Genomic DNA, 13,716 nt, shown 5'->3' on the forward strand with positions numbered 1-13,716 from the left:
TAAACCATTATTTAGTCTTTCAAAACAGCTCTTTAAAGAAATCCTAGAAAAAAGGAAAAAACTGCGAGACAGATTTGGGAAAATATAACTGAACATTTTGGGGGGTGATTCAGTACCACAAGCACTTGGCGGGCATGGAGAAAAGTTTCTGAGATAGTTCAAGATTGTCTTATAATAGGTGCCAGATACAGGGAGTTTCAGGATTCTGGGGGGAATGTATTTGCATAACCTTTTCAATAGACCTTGACAGAGTTGAATTCCTTGGTTATGGCAAGCTGGGAGACAACGAGGTCAAGTTGTGTAAGCTTTCCAGTGCAGGATCAGAAGCTTCATCCCCCAAAGTGAGTTTTAGATTGAATGGCTGGGCTTGTAGAACCATCACATTGCGAAGCCATTGTTGTAATGCAGTGCTATCTGAAGGGAATCAGAGGCTGCCCTGAGGAGCCATGCATACTGCCCCTATTCACTGCAGCAGCACAATGGAAAAGCACTTAAGTGACTGTTTCCTAGTCTGTCATGAGAAATTCAAAATGAGCCTTAAAAAATTAAGAACATAAGAACTGGTACAACCAGGAGGAGAGCATTTGGACCTTCAGTGCTCGTCTGGTTCCTTGTAGCTGATTGTATGTATGCATGCATGTATGTATGTATTATTATTTGTTTATTTAGCAGATGCCATTATCCAAGGTGACTTACAGAGACTAGGGTGTGTGAACTATGCATCAGCTGCAGAGTCACTTACAATTACGTCTCACCTTAAAGACGGAGCACAAGGTGGTTAAGTGACTTGCTTAGGGTCACACAATGAGTCAGTGGCTGAGGTGGGATTTGAACCGGGGACCTCCTGGTTACAAGCCCTTTTCTTTAACCACTGGACCACACAGCCTCCTTGCTGTATGTATGTATGTATGTATGTATGTATGTATGTATGTATGTATGTATGTATGTATGTATGTATGTATGTATGTATGTATGTATGTATGTATGTATGTATGTATGTATGTATGTATGTGTGTGTGTGTGTGTGTGTGTGTGTATGTTCTTTAAATGGAAGCAAAAAACGATATGCAATATAGTCTAGTATAGATAATTCTGTACTGTACTGTGGCTCTGAAATTCAGAACATTTATTTTACTGTATAATAGTATTGAAAACTCAGTACTGTGGATCTGAGAGCCAGCACATTCAATACAGTCCAGTATAGAGAACTCAGTACTGTGGATCTGAGAGCCATCACATTCAATACAGTCTAGTACAGAGAACTCAGTACTGGGGATCTGAGAGCCAGCACATTCAATACAGTCTAGTACAGAGAACTCAGTACTGGGGATCTGAGAGCCAGCACATTCAATACAGTACAGTATAGAGAACTCAGTACTGGGGATCTGCGAGCCAGTAAAGCCAGTTTAAATGAAAAGGAAATTGTGACCAGAGTGAATTTGGATTGGTTAAGTGCGTCTGCTCTGGGTCGTTGCTTGGTGCTTTGATTTTTTATGACCCTCGTTGCAGATAACACGTCATCTGTTAGGCAGCACTTTGTTAGTGGAGATCAATTGAAAGTTTTAATTGTGCTTCTGATCCTCTTTGAGATACCTGTGTGCCTGCTGAGCTCCCAGCCAGCCACCCAGCAGGGGCTGTGGAAGGGGTGCTGGAGCTGGAGCAGTACCACAGAGTGCACAGGGCAGTCAGGTGGCTGCCCTCAAAGAAAATGAGGAATCCCTAGAGCGGCAAATGGAAGTTCTGTACAGTTTGTATAATCAGGCACATTTCGTTTTGGGTTTACTATGTATATATATTGACCGGCTGTACAAAGTACAGGGAGGACTTCAGCACTAAACACAATTACCATCATTTTGGCATGCTATGCATCCAGCTTTTTAACCTGCATCTGTCATGACACAAGCCTGTTTGCATTTTGGTTGAACATTTGTTTGTTCCATGTATATTTCTGTTCGACCTGCAGTCACGTTCTGGGTATAGCATGCGGTCCCTTTTATAACTTATTGGAAAGAACAGGCAGACTTGGGTTTCTCGAAAGTTGTACAGAAAACCTCAGCATTACAGCATTACCAGGAGCTTGGTGACACACTAGTCCACTGGCATCCTTTCTTTGCCACAATATATTAGCTTCCTAGCTCTAGCGACTCTAATTCATGCCTCTGTATTGTGTTTGAGTGGGAAACTTGGCCTCTTCCAGTCTCTTCCACTGATCTGCAGTGTTCCAGCCTCAATGAGTACATTAGAATTCCTAGGAGACATGCTTCCACTATGTAACCATTGCCAGTGTGCTACTGCAGTGAGTGCATTCCAAGAACAGGGGCGGACCTCAAGCACTGCAGCCCAATAGTAAGTCACACATGTAAACAAAAAGGATGAGGCAATGTGAACTGTGATGAACCGGAAAATCAAAAGAATCCTGAATGACAAACACAGGCAATTACCTGGGCTGCCCACTCAGGGCTGCTACCCTGCAGTGCAAGATAACGAGGCCAGGTCAGGTAACGAGAGTCGCAGCATGCTGGGCTGCAGGATGCATTGCGTCGTGCTGCTGTCCACACCATCACAGAGCAAACAGGGCTTTCCCACTCTTGCATAGTGTTACCATATGACTCTATGTACACTAGGACAGTTTGGGACAGTTCAGGCTTTTCAACTCACATCCTAATGCAAATCTGGACTCCAAGCCTGGAGTCATTTATTTTTTGACTAATTTAAGGTTAGACATGGTGACACTAATCCATTGTTATACAAAGCATGTCAGTCTGGGAAGTGTCCCACTAAGTGTCTTACTAATACTGCTATTTGTGCTAAGATTGCAAACGCATATTTTACAACTGCTGGTATTTTCACATACTTTGCGGTAATCCTGGAGTGAGGTGTCAGTACTTTCACATGCTGTTCCTTCAGGTGAACTGAAACTGCAGGCGTGAAAGATACAGAGCTGCTAATTGAGCATTAATAATGGACACACTGTGGGGATTAGCAGAGGCTTGGGAAGAATTCGCCTCCTCAGTCTATCGATTCAATTATATAAAATTAAATATTCTCAAGAGGAGATGCCAAATCATTGCTATTAGATGCAGGGTCTCTGCCATTCACTTCTTATAATCAGGAGGTGTGTCAGCAGCGGTGCACACCTGGGTAAGCCCCTTGATCGATCTGGTTCACAATGAAAATCAACACACTTTGAAAACGTATTGTCAATCATGTTGATCGCTCTTTATGTAGGTAATGTGTTGTAAAATGAGCAAAAACTGGGATATTGGAAATCTGACAATAATGCACTTTTACTTTATTATCCTTGAAAACATGTTCCTTTAAATAGATGCCGATGAATGAAAACTGTCTCTGGCACTCCCTGCATGTTCTCTACAAGCTGCACCCAGAGGTTAGACATGCTGCATCAGCCCTGCTCCTGACACTGCGGAAAGATCCCCCAGTCCCCAAGCAGGGGTGCAAATTATCAGAAAAGAAAGAACATGCAATCTGAGGGACCCTCTGGGCAATGAAATAAGTTCACTTCACAGGAATTCTTGTTTGAAAACTTCTCTGCTCTCTCTGCCCCCTAGTGGTATCTAAAGCACACAGGCCCCAACATTTGGCTTAATCAACAGAGCTTGGGATAGGTGTCATAGCCAGTTCAAATTCCAGTATCCAAATACCAATTAACAGAAAAATACTGTCAGCAAAATGTAAAAGCAGGTGCACAGTGCAGGGCTGAAGTCTTGCAACACTGCTTGGGAAGATACCAACCTTCTAGGGAGGCTGGAAGAAAGCATTGCAAACTATTTGTGGTCTGTTGCTGAGGATTTCATATTCGTCAGCCTCTGTTTAATGGAAGTTAAGTTGTTTGTTGCTCTCTGCTTTGTGCTTTGGGATGATAAACAGCAAACCTTCTTGCAAACAGCTAATAAATAAATCCTATGACGGGCTGCCCATCCTGAAGTTCAAACGAGCATCACAAGCACAGAGCAGAGCAGAGTGAAGCGGCTGTTGGGGAACAAAATCCATTTACATAACAGCATCGCTCCGCTGCTGTAGAGTGTGTGTGTGTGGGGGGGGGGGGCAGTCACGCTTTGTTAGAACAGGATGCAATCATTTGAAATGCAAGGCCCTGCACCCTGATAATAAGCACTAGCCTAAACACTGCATTCTCGGCTCGCTAGCACTGTCGTTCTCCCCTGCACAAGCCTGTCAATGTTGACAGCTGTACAGTTGGGTCTGTGGTTTGTTAAAGCATGCTGCTCCTGCGAGGATGCTGACAGGATGTTCTGTTGTTACTGTGATAGACTAAACACAGCAGTGCCTGGCTCCTCCATACAGTCCCCTGGCTGATCAGTGCACACCTGTGCACAACTAACCTGCTCGCAGGTGCACGCTTCAACAGCGCTGAACCTCACACAGGTCACGCGTGATGAACACGGGCCCGCCCCCACCATAAAGAACACAAAATAAGGGCTTTGTTAGCAGGACAGTAATTCTTCAGCATAACAACCGCAAAGCAAGGTTGAAGACTCCATACGCTCTCCACATAGTCTCATACCTGCTGTTGAATTTCTCGGGGTGCTTCTCCCTCATCAGGTGGAACTGGTGCGCGATGGAGGCGTCCTGAAGAAAGCGGAAACACAACAAGGACACTCAGTGGAGAGAACATGCCATTGCACTTTCTACCAATGGAGTCTCCGCTACCATCACATGCTACCCGCTGGACAAACACTGATATATACTGTATATATATACAAATATTGATATATACTGTATATTATATATATATATATATATATATATATATATATATATATATATATATATATATATATATATATATATATATATATATAAACCACACAGGGCTCTGCACTGTTAAGTAACTAAGACAGAAGTGTTATTTGACTGCATTAATCTGACCTGATACTTGTTGTCCTGGGAGGGGATGTTTATGCAGGGACAGAAGCGCTGTCACTCAGCACTGTCATTACCTCTGTAACCCAGTCTGGACCTGGCAGCCCTGCACTTCCTGTGTGTTATCAATACTTCCCCTGACCTTCAGCCTGTGCCAGCCCCCCCGTCCTCCCTCCCCGTCCCCTTAAGCAGCTACACACTCATCTATATCCTCTGCTGTGCTGGCTGCTGGGGTAACACAGGGGATGGCAAGAGTAAATCACAATATCACATGTATGGAAACACATACAGGCTGGTTTGAAAGCCACTCGACTTTACCAGTTTACTTTTATGCTGGGGAATAAAGTATGCACCGCAGAGCAATGAAACTTGTCAGGCAGCACCAGCACAAACACTTATTCAAGATTACAGGTGCTCAATGTGAACAGCGATGCCCACCAACCCTGTACAGTGTGAATGAAAAAGCATCAAAGAGTTTCTAATAGAATTTGTAGATTTTTTCCTTAAAGATAATAAACTCATTATTGAATTGATTACATTATAGATACAGGGAGAACTGTATGCATGTACCTTATAATAGATGCTGGAATTCATTTAAATCTCACAAATACGCCCAGCCACCCTAGGATACAGCTAGCACTGTACAGAACCCCTGATATCTCTGATGCGCAGTAACTGAAGGAGAGCCCCCCTGGAGTGATGTGTCTATTGCTGTCAGTGGGTCAGGGACACCGTACATGGGGTTGAATGTTCAGAGCTGGAGCTACACTGACACTCTGGAATCTTCAGAGGTCATTGGAACCCATCAGCTTGTGTGCAATCCGATTGGTGGTCATTGTAACCGAGCTACAGCGGAGTGTTACAGCAGGTTCACCTCCTGCCAGTCAAAATGTGAGCAGGGCCACTTAGAACCAGCTGTAACCTGTCTAAAAGGGCTGACAGATGCATCACTCTGACATATCAGTCAGCTTAAAGAGGATACAAAAGGATACAAATATCTTCAGTACACCACACAGCGTTGGCATGTGGGGTCACCCTTTCTGTACGAGCACACGCTTCATTTCTACCTAGTTTTGCAACATTGCCAGGTGTTTTTTTTCAATCTGTTTAAACGTACATCTCGGTGAAACCTAAATAGCCCCTGGTGTAGCTCCATTCTGAATTTACCGCTCCTCTCTTCTCTTCCTCACAGCCAGAAAGAGGAGTCTGGAGATGAAACGGTTCAATTGGAAACCCTGCAAAACCTCCAATTGAGCTGCCCTCCCCTTCTTAAACAACATGTTCCTGTCCATCCATTATGGTTATTACATTACTGAAAAGATAACAGGTTGCCAAGCAACCACAAAGCGGTTATTCCGACGTTTTCAGTTACAGGTGATTTGTAATAATTAAATTGCAGCTTACAAAAGCTGGCCTTGAATTTGCATCATGAATGGGTAAATTGTTGCACATGAACGCAGGTCATTACACTGGGGAACAAAGGTCCTCTCCAGGCAGCAGGGAGGGCCTGTGGTGGGCAGGCGTGTGGGAGTGTGGCCAGATCCTGCAGCATTCGCTGGCTTCACTGGCATCACGTCACTAGCTCTTTAAAGCCACTCAAAGAAATGTCACATCCATATCCTTATACAGTATGCTCCTTCTTGCTATGACTATAAAAACCAGGGCAATTACATCATCGTATCACAGCAGAACATGCTGAGTGGAACTGTTAGAATGGCACATTCAATGATCATAAAAAACAATAATTTCATAGATGTGTTTACATGTTGTAGATTCCTTAGTGTAATTGTGCCGTTGTTGTTTTAAACATCCTTTGCCATTCCTTTATCACCAGTTACAGATCCCCAGTATATCCCAGTCTTTAGCATAAAAAATCTGTAGCATAAAAAATCTGTAGCATAAATAATCTTTAATATAAAAAATATATCGTGAGCTACAAAAATAGGTTGAGGGAAATGTATCTATTTAATTTGGGATCAGTCAGCAACTAAAAACCGGAAGAGGACTGAAGGGACAAATGGTCTTCTCTTGTTTGTAATCATTCTTATGAGAAAAGGGAGTGAGGATTATAACCTGGATGGAGTGAGGATTATAACCTGGATGGAGTGAGGATTATAACCTGGATGGAGTGAGGATTATAACCTGGATGGAGTGAGGATTAGAACCTGGATGGAGTGAGGATTATAACCTGGATGGAGTGAGGATTATAACCTGGATGGAGTGAGGATTATAACCTGGATGGAGTGAGGATTATGACCTGGATGGAGTGAGGATTATAACCTGGATGGAGTGAGGATTATAACCTGGATGGAGTGAGGATTATGACCTGGATGGAGTGAGGATTATAACCTGGATGGAGTGAGGATTATAACCTGGATGGAGTGAGGATTATGACCTGGATGGAGTGAGGATTATAACCTGGATGGAGTGAGGATTATAACCTGGATGGAGTGAGGATTATAACCTGGATGGAGTGAGGATTATAACCTGGATGGAGTGAGGATTATAACCTGGATGGAGTGAGGATTATGACCTGGATGGAGTGAGGATTATAACCTGGATGGAGTGAGGATTATAACCTGGATGGAGTGAGGATTATAACCTGGATGGAGTGAGGATTATAACCTGGATGGAGTGAGGATTATAACCTGGATGGAGTGAGGATTATGACCTGGATGGAGTGAGGATTATAACCTGGATGGAGTGAGGATTATAACCTGGATGGAGTGAGGATTATAACCTGGATGGAGTGAGGATTATAACCTGGATGGAGTGAGGATTATAACCTGGATGGAGTGAGGATTATAAACTGGATGGAGTGAGGATTAGAACCTGGATGGAGTGAGGATTATGACCTGGATGGAGTGAGGATTATGACCTGGATGGAGTGAGGATTATAACCGAGGTGTCCTGCTGTGCTGAAGAAGAGCTGTCTCTTACCACGCCGATGGAGAAGTAGTTGTTGACGATGTTGTAGGGGACGGGGTCCCCCTTCTCCTCCTTGTTATTGGGGATGACATCGATGCTCCAGCGATCCAGCACCACGTCAATGCTGTTCTCAATGTCCCGGAGAAACTTCTGCAGGTTACCCCCCTCGTAGCCTGGGGAGACAAAGAGAAACACAAGGCCACAGTGTTGGCTCGTAACTGCTCTCTGAAAACTCAGTATAGTAGTACAGTACATTATTCATGATGAGCACCCTGGACAGACAGACAGGAACACAATGCAGTGGCAGTGCTATGAAACCTCTGTACTCTTCTGAATTTCTGTAGTTATCCACTCATAGTGTTGACACATGCCAAGACACAGTGTCATAACAAAGAGCTTTTTCAGAGCTTTTTACATGTGGATTCAAAGTTACAGTGTTACATACATTATTGAGACAATTGAAAAACACACAGCAAAAGCACTTTCCTGTCCGTATCTTTGTATGAGGTTACAGAGTTTGAGTTTCACTGTCAGCTTGTCCTGTCGCAGTGCTGTCGATTCAAACGCCTGCATGCCTGTCTCCAAAACTCTCCTAGCACTCTGGATGACAGAAGACAAGCTGCCAGACAGTGGGCTCTTTGTTAAACTAGCAGGACATCCCCCTCCACTCCCACACACACTCTAGAGCAGGGTGTGTGTGTGCTATGGGGCGGTGCGGATCCCTCCCTCTCACTCCTGTATATGGTTGTATGGAAGCCTCACCTCCCCCCCAGCGCAGACAGCGTGCCAGGTCATTCCCAGTGCCCAGAGGCAACACAGCCACTGCAGGGTGCTTGGAGAAGTTTGCCTTGTCTGCACACACAGCAAAAAAGAGCATATAAGAGTGATGACAATAACACTACTACTACTAGTACTACTGACTACCAATAATAATACAAAACTACTACGACGACTATTACTACTACTACTACTACTACTAATAATAATAATAATAATAATAATAATAATACTGTACCTATGCAGTCCAGGATCCATCCCACTGTCCCGTCTCCTCCACACACCAGCACCCGGAAATCAGGAACATCTCGAAAAAAATTCAACCTGAGGAAGTGTGAGAGAGGGAAATGGAGAGGGGGAGAATGTGAGAGAGGGAGAGAGAAAGAGTCAAAAATCTGATCTGACTGCATTTCATGATCCATATCCAATAATGACCAGGATCGCTGTGAGTTAAAAGTGTTAATTTCCTAGATTGGTAAGATTGAAACTGTCTATCAGCTCCTGTTTAATACAGTACATCACCGCCACCTGCTGGGCACTAGTGAAATGATCTTGGCATCGCTCAGTGGGTAAGGTAGTAGCTGCTAGATCTACACAATTCAATATAATACATCCAGCATGTCTCTGTTATCAAAGCAGGAGCCACACACACACTTGAGAATTCCTATCGCAAGGACACCCTGAGGCGCTCATGATTGCAGGTGTTGATGCAGTGTAGGCTGCACGCGTGGAAAGGAAAGGGCAGGAATGACAAGGCAGATTTGTTTTATGACAAGCTTTTTGAAAGAGAATGTTTCTCTTTTTACAAAATCATTTTTTTTTGTGGTGGTGGTGGAGGTGACATTTAGCCCTGAATCAAACAGCGCTCTCTCCTCTTGCTCTCCCTCTCCGGAGTCAGCTGCAGCCAGGAGACCGTCTTCTGATCTTCAAAGCTGCTTTAATCTGCCTGGGAGGAGAGGCGCAGTCTGCCACGGCTGCTCTGCCTTTCATCTCCCTGCCTGCGAGTCTCTGACACCCAACAGCAGGATCAGAGCGGTGCAGCCTGGGCACAGGAGACTGGCAACGGGGACGAAGACTGGATCACAGGGGACAAGAGACATCTCTGCAGGGCAGGCTGGAGGCATGGAGACTGGACTGCTCCCTCTCTCACCACCCTAAGAGAAGGGTGCTCTCTCCAGTCCAGGACAGGCTTGAGGCATGGAGACTGGACTGCTCCTTCCCTCATCCCTCCAGGCCAGGGTGGATGGGGCACATTGGCAGGAAGAGCAGTCTCAAGAGCTGTCTCCATCATCTTTCACAGGGATGGGAAGGGACTGACAGTGCGGAAGACTCTAGTCTTTATTCTTTGCCCGATACAGTACTAATCAGAAGCACCTGTGATTTCCTGTTATGCCCATAATCCAGTGTGCAGTTCCCCTGTCAACAAAGACTGACCTTCAGATATATAGAGAAAGTGAAAAACAGATATACAGAGAGAGAGAGAGAGAGAGAGAGAGAGAGAGAGAGAGAGATACTGTATATACAGTATATATATATATATATATATATATATATATATATATATATATAGAGAGAGAGAGAGAGAGAGAGAGAGATACTGTATATACAGTATATATATATATATATATATATATATATATATATAGAGAGAGAGAGAGAGAGAGAGAGAGAGAGAGAGAGAGAGAGAGAGAGAGAGAGGTTCACAGACCAGTTTCTCCTTATATGGCGAGTCTGAGTGCCTCACGAATGTTCCAGCTCTGTGAAGCACCTCTCCCTCCCTCCCTCCATCTCTCTCTCTCTCCCTCGTTGAAAGAGAATGCTGCATGTTCAAGGAGCACTCCACACTCTGAGTAGCTCTTGTAGTGATCCAGGGAGGGGGTTATGTAACCTCTTCACCTTCAAAATCCACTGTTTCCAATGCCTCCAGTGTGTCAGGAATCCGTTTCAATGCACTGCTGCCTTTAAAAGGGTTGTAGCTCTCAAAATCACATACATACATATGAGACCTACATATGGAATGGAAGTGCGCAACAGAAGAAGCAGGGCATTATAACGATGCTATAAAACAAGTTACTGATGCAAACCCTTGCTCGTGAGAGGAATGCAATACATGTCGATTTTGTCTGTGAGCTGAGCTGCATCAGGAGAGGGGGGCTGGGGTTCTTACCCTGCCGTGGGGCCGCCACGGTCCAGGTTGTACACTTGTCTGGGGTTCAGGAGGTACTGGAACTTGCGCAGGACCCTGGGGGCAAACACAGCGCAGAGGGGTTAGGAGCAGAGAGGGGGCGAGACACTGATTCAGCCATTGTTTACCATTGTAAAAGCAAAGCAAAGTGTTATAAAACATAGTGGAAGCATGGCAAAGAAAGGATAACCAGGAGGGAACATGACAAATACTGAGTTACTGCAGTTAAGAGAAAGAGAAAGAGAGAGAGAGAGAAATACAGAACAGAGAGAATCAGAAATGGAAAGAGACAGAGGCAGAGAGAGTGAGAGACTGAGGGAGTGATAGATGACAGCCCTTACCTCTCTCCTTGGTGGCCTCCACTCTTGGGGTTGACCAGGACTAGCAGCGGGTGTGTTCCTGGCAGGGGGGTGATCTGGGAGAGGGACGCATGGTTACACACCAGACTGCACTCTGCTACACAGCTTTATATACTGCCATACACAACTGCACCCCAGTACTGCCATACACAACTGCACCCCAGTACTGCCATACACAACTGCACCCCAGTACTGCCATGCACAACTGCACCCCAGTACTGCCATACACAACTGCACCCCAGTACTGCCATACACAACTGCACCCCAGTACTGCCATGCACAACTGCACCCCAGTACTGCCATACACAACTGCACCCCAGTACTGCCATGCACAACTGCACCCCAGTACTGCCATGCACAACTGCACCCCAGTACTGCCATGCACAACTGCACCCCAGTACTGCTATGCACCCCAGTACTGCCATACACAACTGCACCCCAGTACTGTCATACACAACTGCACCCCAGTACTGCCAAACACAACTGCACCCCATTACTGCCAAACACAACTGCACCCCAGTACTGCCATGCACAACTGCACCCCAGTACTGCCATATACAACTGCACCCCAGTACCCCGTTTGTTTGCTGAAAGGAGAGCTTGTATTTCTCCAGGTAGTTTGGAATCCATACACAACTCTGAGACAGCACTGGCAAATGTGCATTGTGATGTTAAGACTGCGTTGATGCTGCCAGTGTGTCAGTCTCAATGGTGAGTATGTGTTGTTGATGTGTAGCTCTAAATCTCTATGCTAACATTTTATTCCGTTTTTTTAATTCCTCTGCCAGGAATCAGATAGGAATTGCTATATCGCTCTGTCTGTGTTCTCCTTCTCCATGAATGTGAAGTGGAATCAGCTGGGCAGTATGCGGTACCTGCAGGCCCTGTCCGTCGACCGTGGTGTGGAATTTGAAGCTCTGGTTGCTGTCATCGTGGCTGGAGAAGGATGGAGACTCGCTTTCACTGCGCTTCAGATTCGACTGGCGGTCCTGAGAGAGGGATACAGAGAGGCAGAGAAAAAGACACAAGAGAGGAGCGAGAGGTGCAGAGAGAGGAGAGAGAGATAGAGAAGAGAAGAGAGAGAGAAAGAGACGGGGTACAAAGTTTAGAGGAGGTACAAAGACCTCTCAGGGCTTCCAAGGATTCTCAAGGTAATATTTGTTTATATCTGAACTCTATACAACACCACTGCTGAAAACATTCATACAAGCAGACAGAGGGCCCAGTCTCCAGTGCCCCACTTTGCACCCACACTAATCCCACCCTGTTATCACCCCAATGGGCACGGTCTCTTACCAGCACCACAGGGCAGATACAGGAGGGCAGCAGGGTGTGGTCCCTGAGAGAGCCTCCGTCACACTCCGGCTTCACGTGGGAGGCACACTTATTGTGGAGCTGAGGAGAGATGGAACATGGTCACTGTGCTGTTTAAATGTGTAAGTCTTTACAAACTTTCTGTTACACCTCAGAGCTTTACCAGGAGACAACAACTGGATGGATTCGCCTCTTCAGTGAATGTTTTAATCACCGTGTTTGTGTTAAGGGAATCAATGTCTGGAGCTGTGCAGCTTGACAAAGGAAGTACAGAGAGAAAGTGAGAGAATTAGAGAGATGGGCAGAGAGAGGGGGTAACAGAAAGACTAGAGAAAGAGGAGAAACTGGATTTGCAAAACGATTAGTAAAAAAAAAAAAATCAGACAGGTGGTTGTTGTGTAGCACTGTATCAGCTAGACAGAAAAATAGGCCAGAAGCTTTTAAACATGCAAGTTCATCCTTCAGGCTGGGAGGGCCAGTCAGCAGGGGGATGTCTGTGAGGTTCCGGGTTGTGTACGAGTGAATGAATGCCTGTAAAACTGACAAGCAGCTCCACCTGCTGACCATGAACTGTATTACTGCATCATTGTCTATTGGGAATGTTCAGCTGTTTTGACTTGATAAATAATGTAGGCTGGGTGCTTTTAGGTGCTATTTATTCAGTATTGTTTCAGCAATGACGTTGGCTTTGAAAAGGTATGCTGTTTGTTTGCTGAAAGGAGAGCTTGTATTTCTCCAGGTAGTTTGGAATCCCGGTCATTATTGCAAAGCCTGTAGCGAGTATATATACCTTTATGCTGTTTGGACCCAGTCAGTGAGTCTTTCTCAACCTGCCTTAATTTTTAGCAATGGTCATGGAACGTGCGACTGTTCGTTGATAAGTAACCCAGCTAAAGCTTGTGGACCCTACCTAGCTGTCTGATTGGTTAAACTGGAGAGCCTTTCATTCACTGGCTAATATGGTGTGGTGTGACCTCACAATTCCTCATCTAAAACAATGGTTTGTTGATTCACCAGATAGTTAATGGATAGTTAAAGTCTCCTTTTTTCTTTTTCTTTCTTGCTAATCTAGGCTATTTGTGGTAATAAGACAAACTATCTTATACATATTATGGGCCACATTTTCAAAGTGTTTACTCAAGTCTTTAATTAACTATTTTTTTTGAAAGCAGTAAAACACCTGTTAATTTGACAAAACTAGAATCAAACACCTAAATGATATAACTCAAGTTCTGTTAAGCACACTCAAGA

General features: G+C 44.8%; 1 protein-coding gene across 4 annotated transcripts in view; it reads right to left on the minus strand.

Moving 5' to 3' along the window:
• LOC117426383 (diacylglycerol kinase beta-like) overlaps positions 1–13,716 on the minus strand; it is a 60,526-nt gene that overhangs the window by 10,180 nt on the left and 36,630 nt on the right. For all 4 annotated transcript variants that reach the window (XM_059033923.1, XM_034043901.3, XM_034043902.3 and 1 more), the window contains 8 exons: positions 12,448–12,546; positions 12,027–12,140; positions 11,134–11,207; positions 10,775–10,849; positions 8,846–8,931; positions 8,593–8,682; positions 7,843–8,003; positions 4,544–4,608 (listed from right to left, as the gene is read on the minus strand). In XM_059033923.1, coding sequence (XP_058889906.1) covers positions 4,544–4,608; positions 7,843–8,003; positions 8,593–8,682; positions 8,846–8,931; positions 10,775–10,849; positions 11,134–11,207; positions 12,027–12,140; positions 12,448–12,546 — 764 coding nt within the window. The remainder of the gene's footprint in view (positions 1–4,543; positions 4,609–7,842; positions 8,004–8,592; positions 8,683–8,845; positions 8,932–10,774; positions 10,850–11,133; positions 11,208–12,026; positions 12,141–12,447; positions 12,547–13,716) is intronic.

Source organism: Acipenser ruthenus, chromosome 11 (genome assembly GCF_902713425.1).
Source record: "Acipenser ruthenus chromosome 11, fAciRut3.2 maternal haplotype, whole genome shotgun sequence".
NCBI classification, from domain to species: domain Eukaryota; kingdom Metazoa; phylum Chordata; class Actinopteri; order Acipenseriformes; family Acipenseridae; genus Acipenser; species Acipenser ruthenus.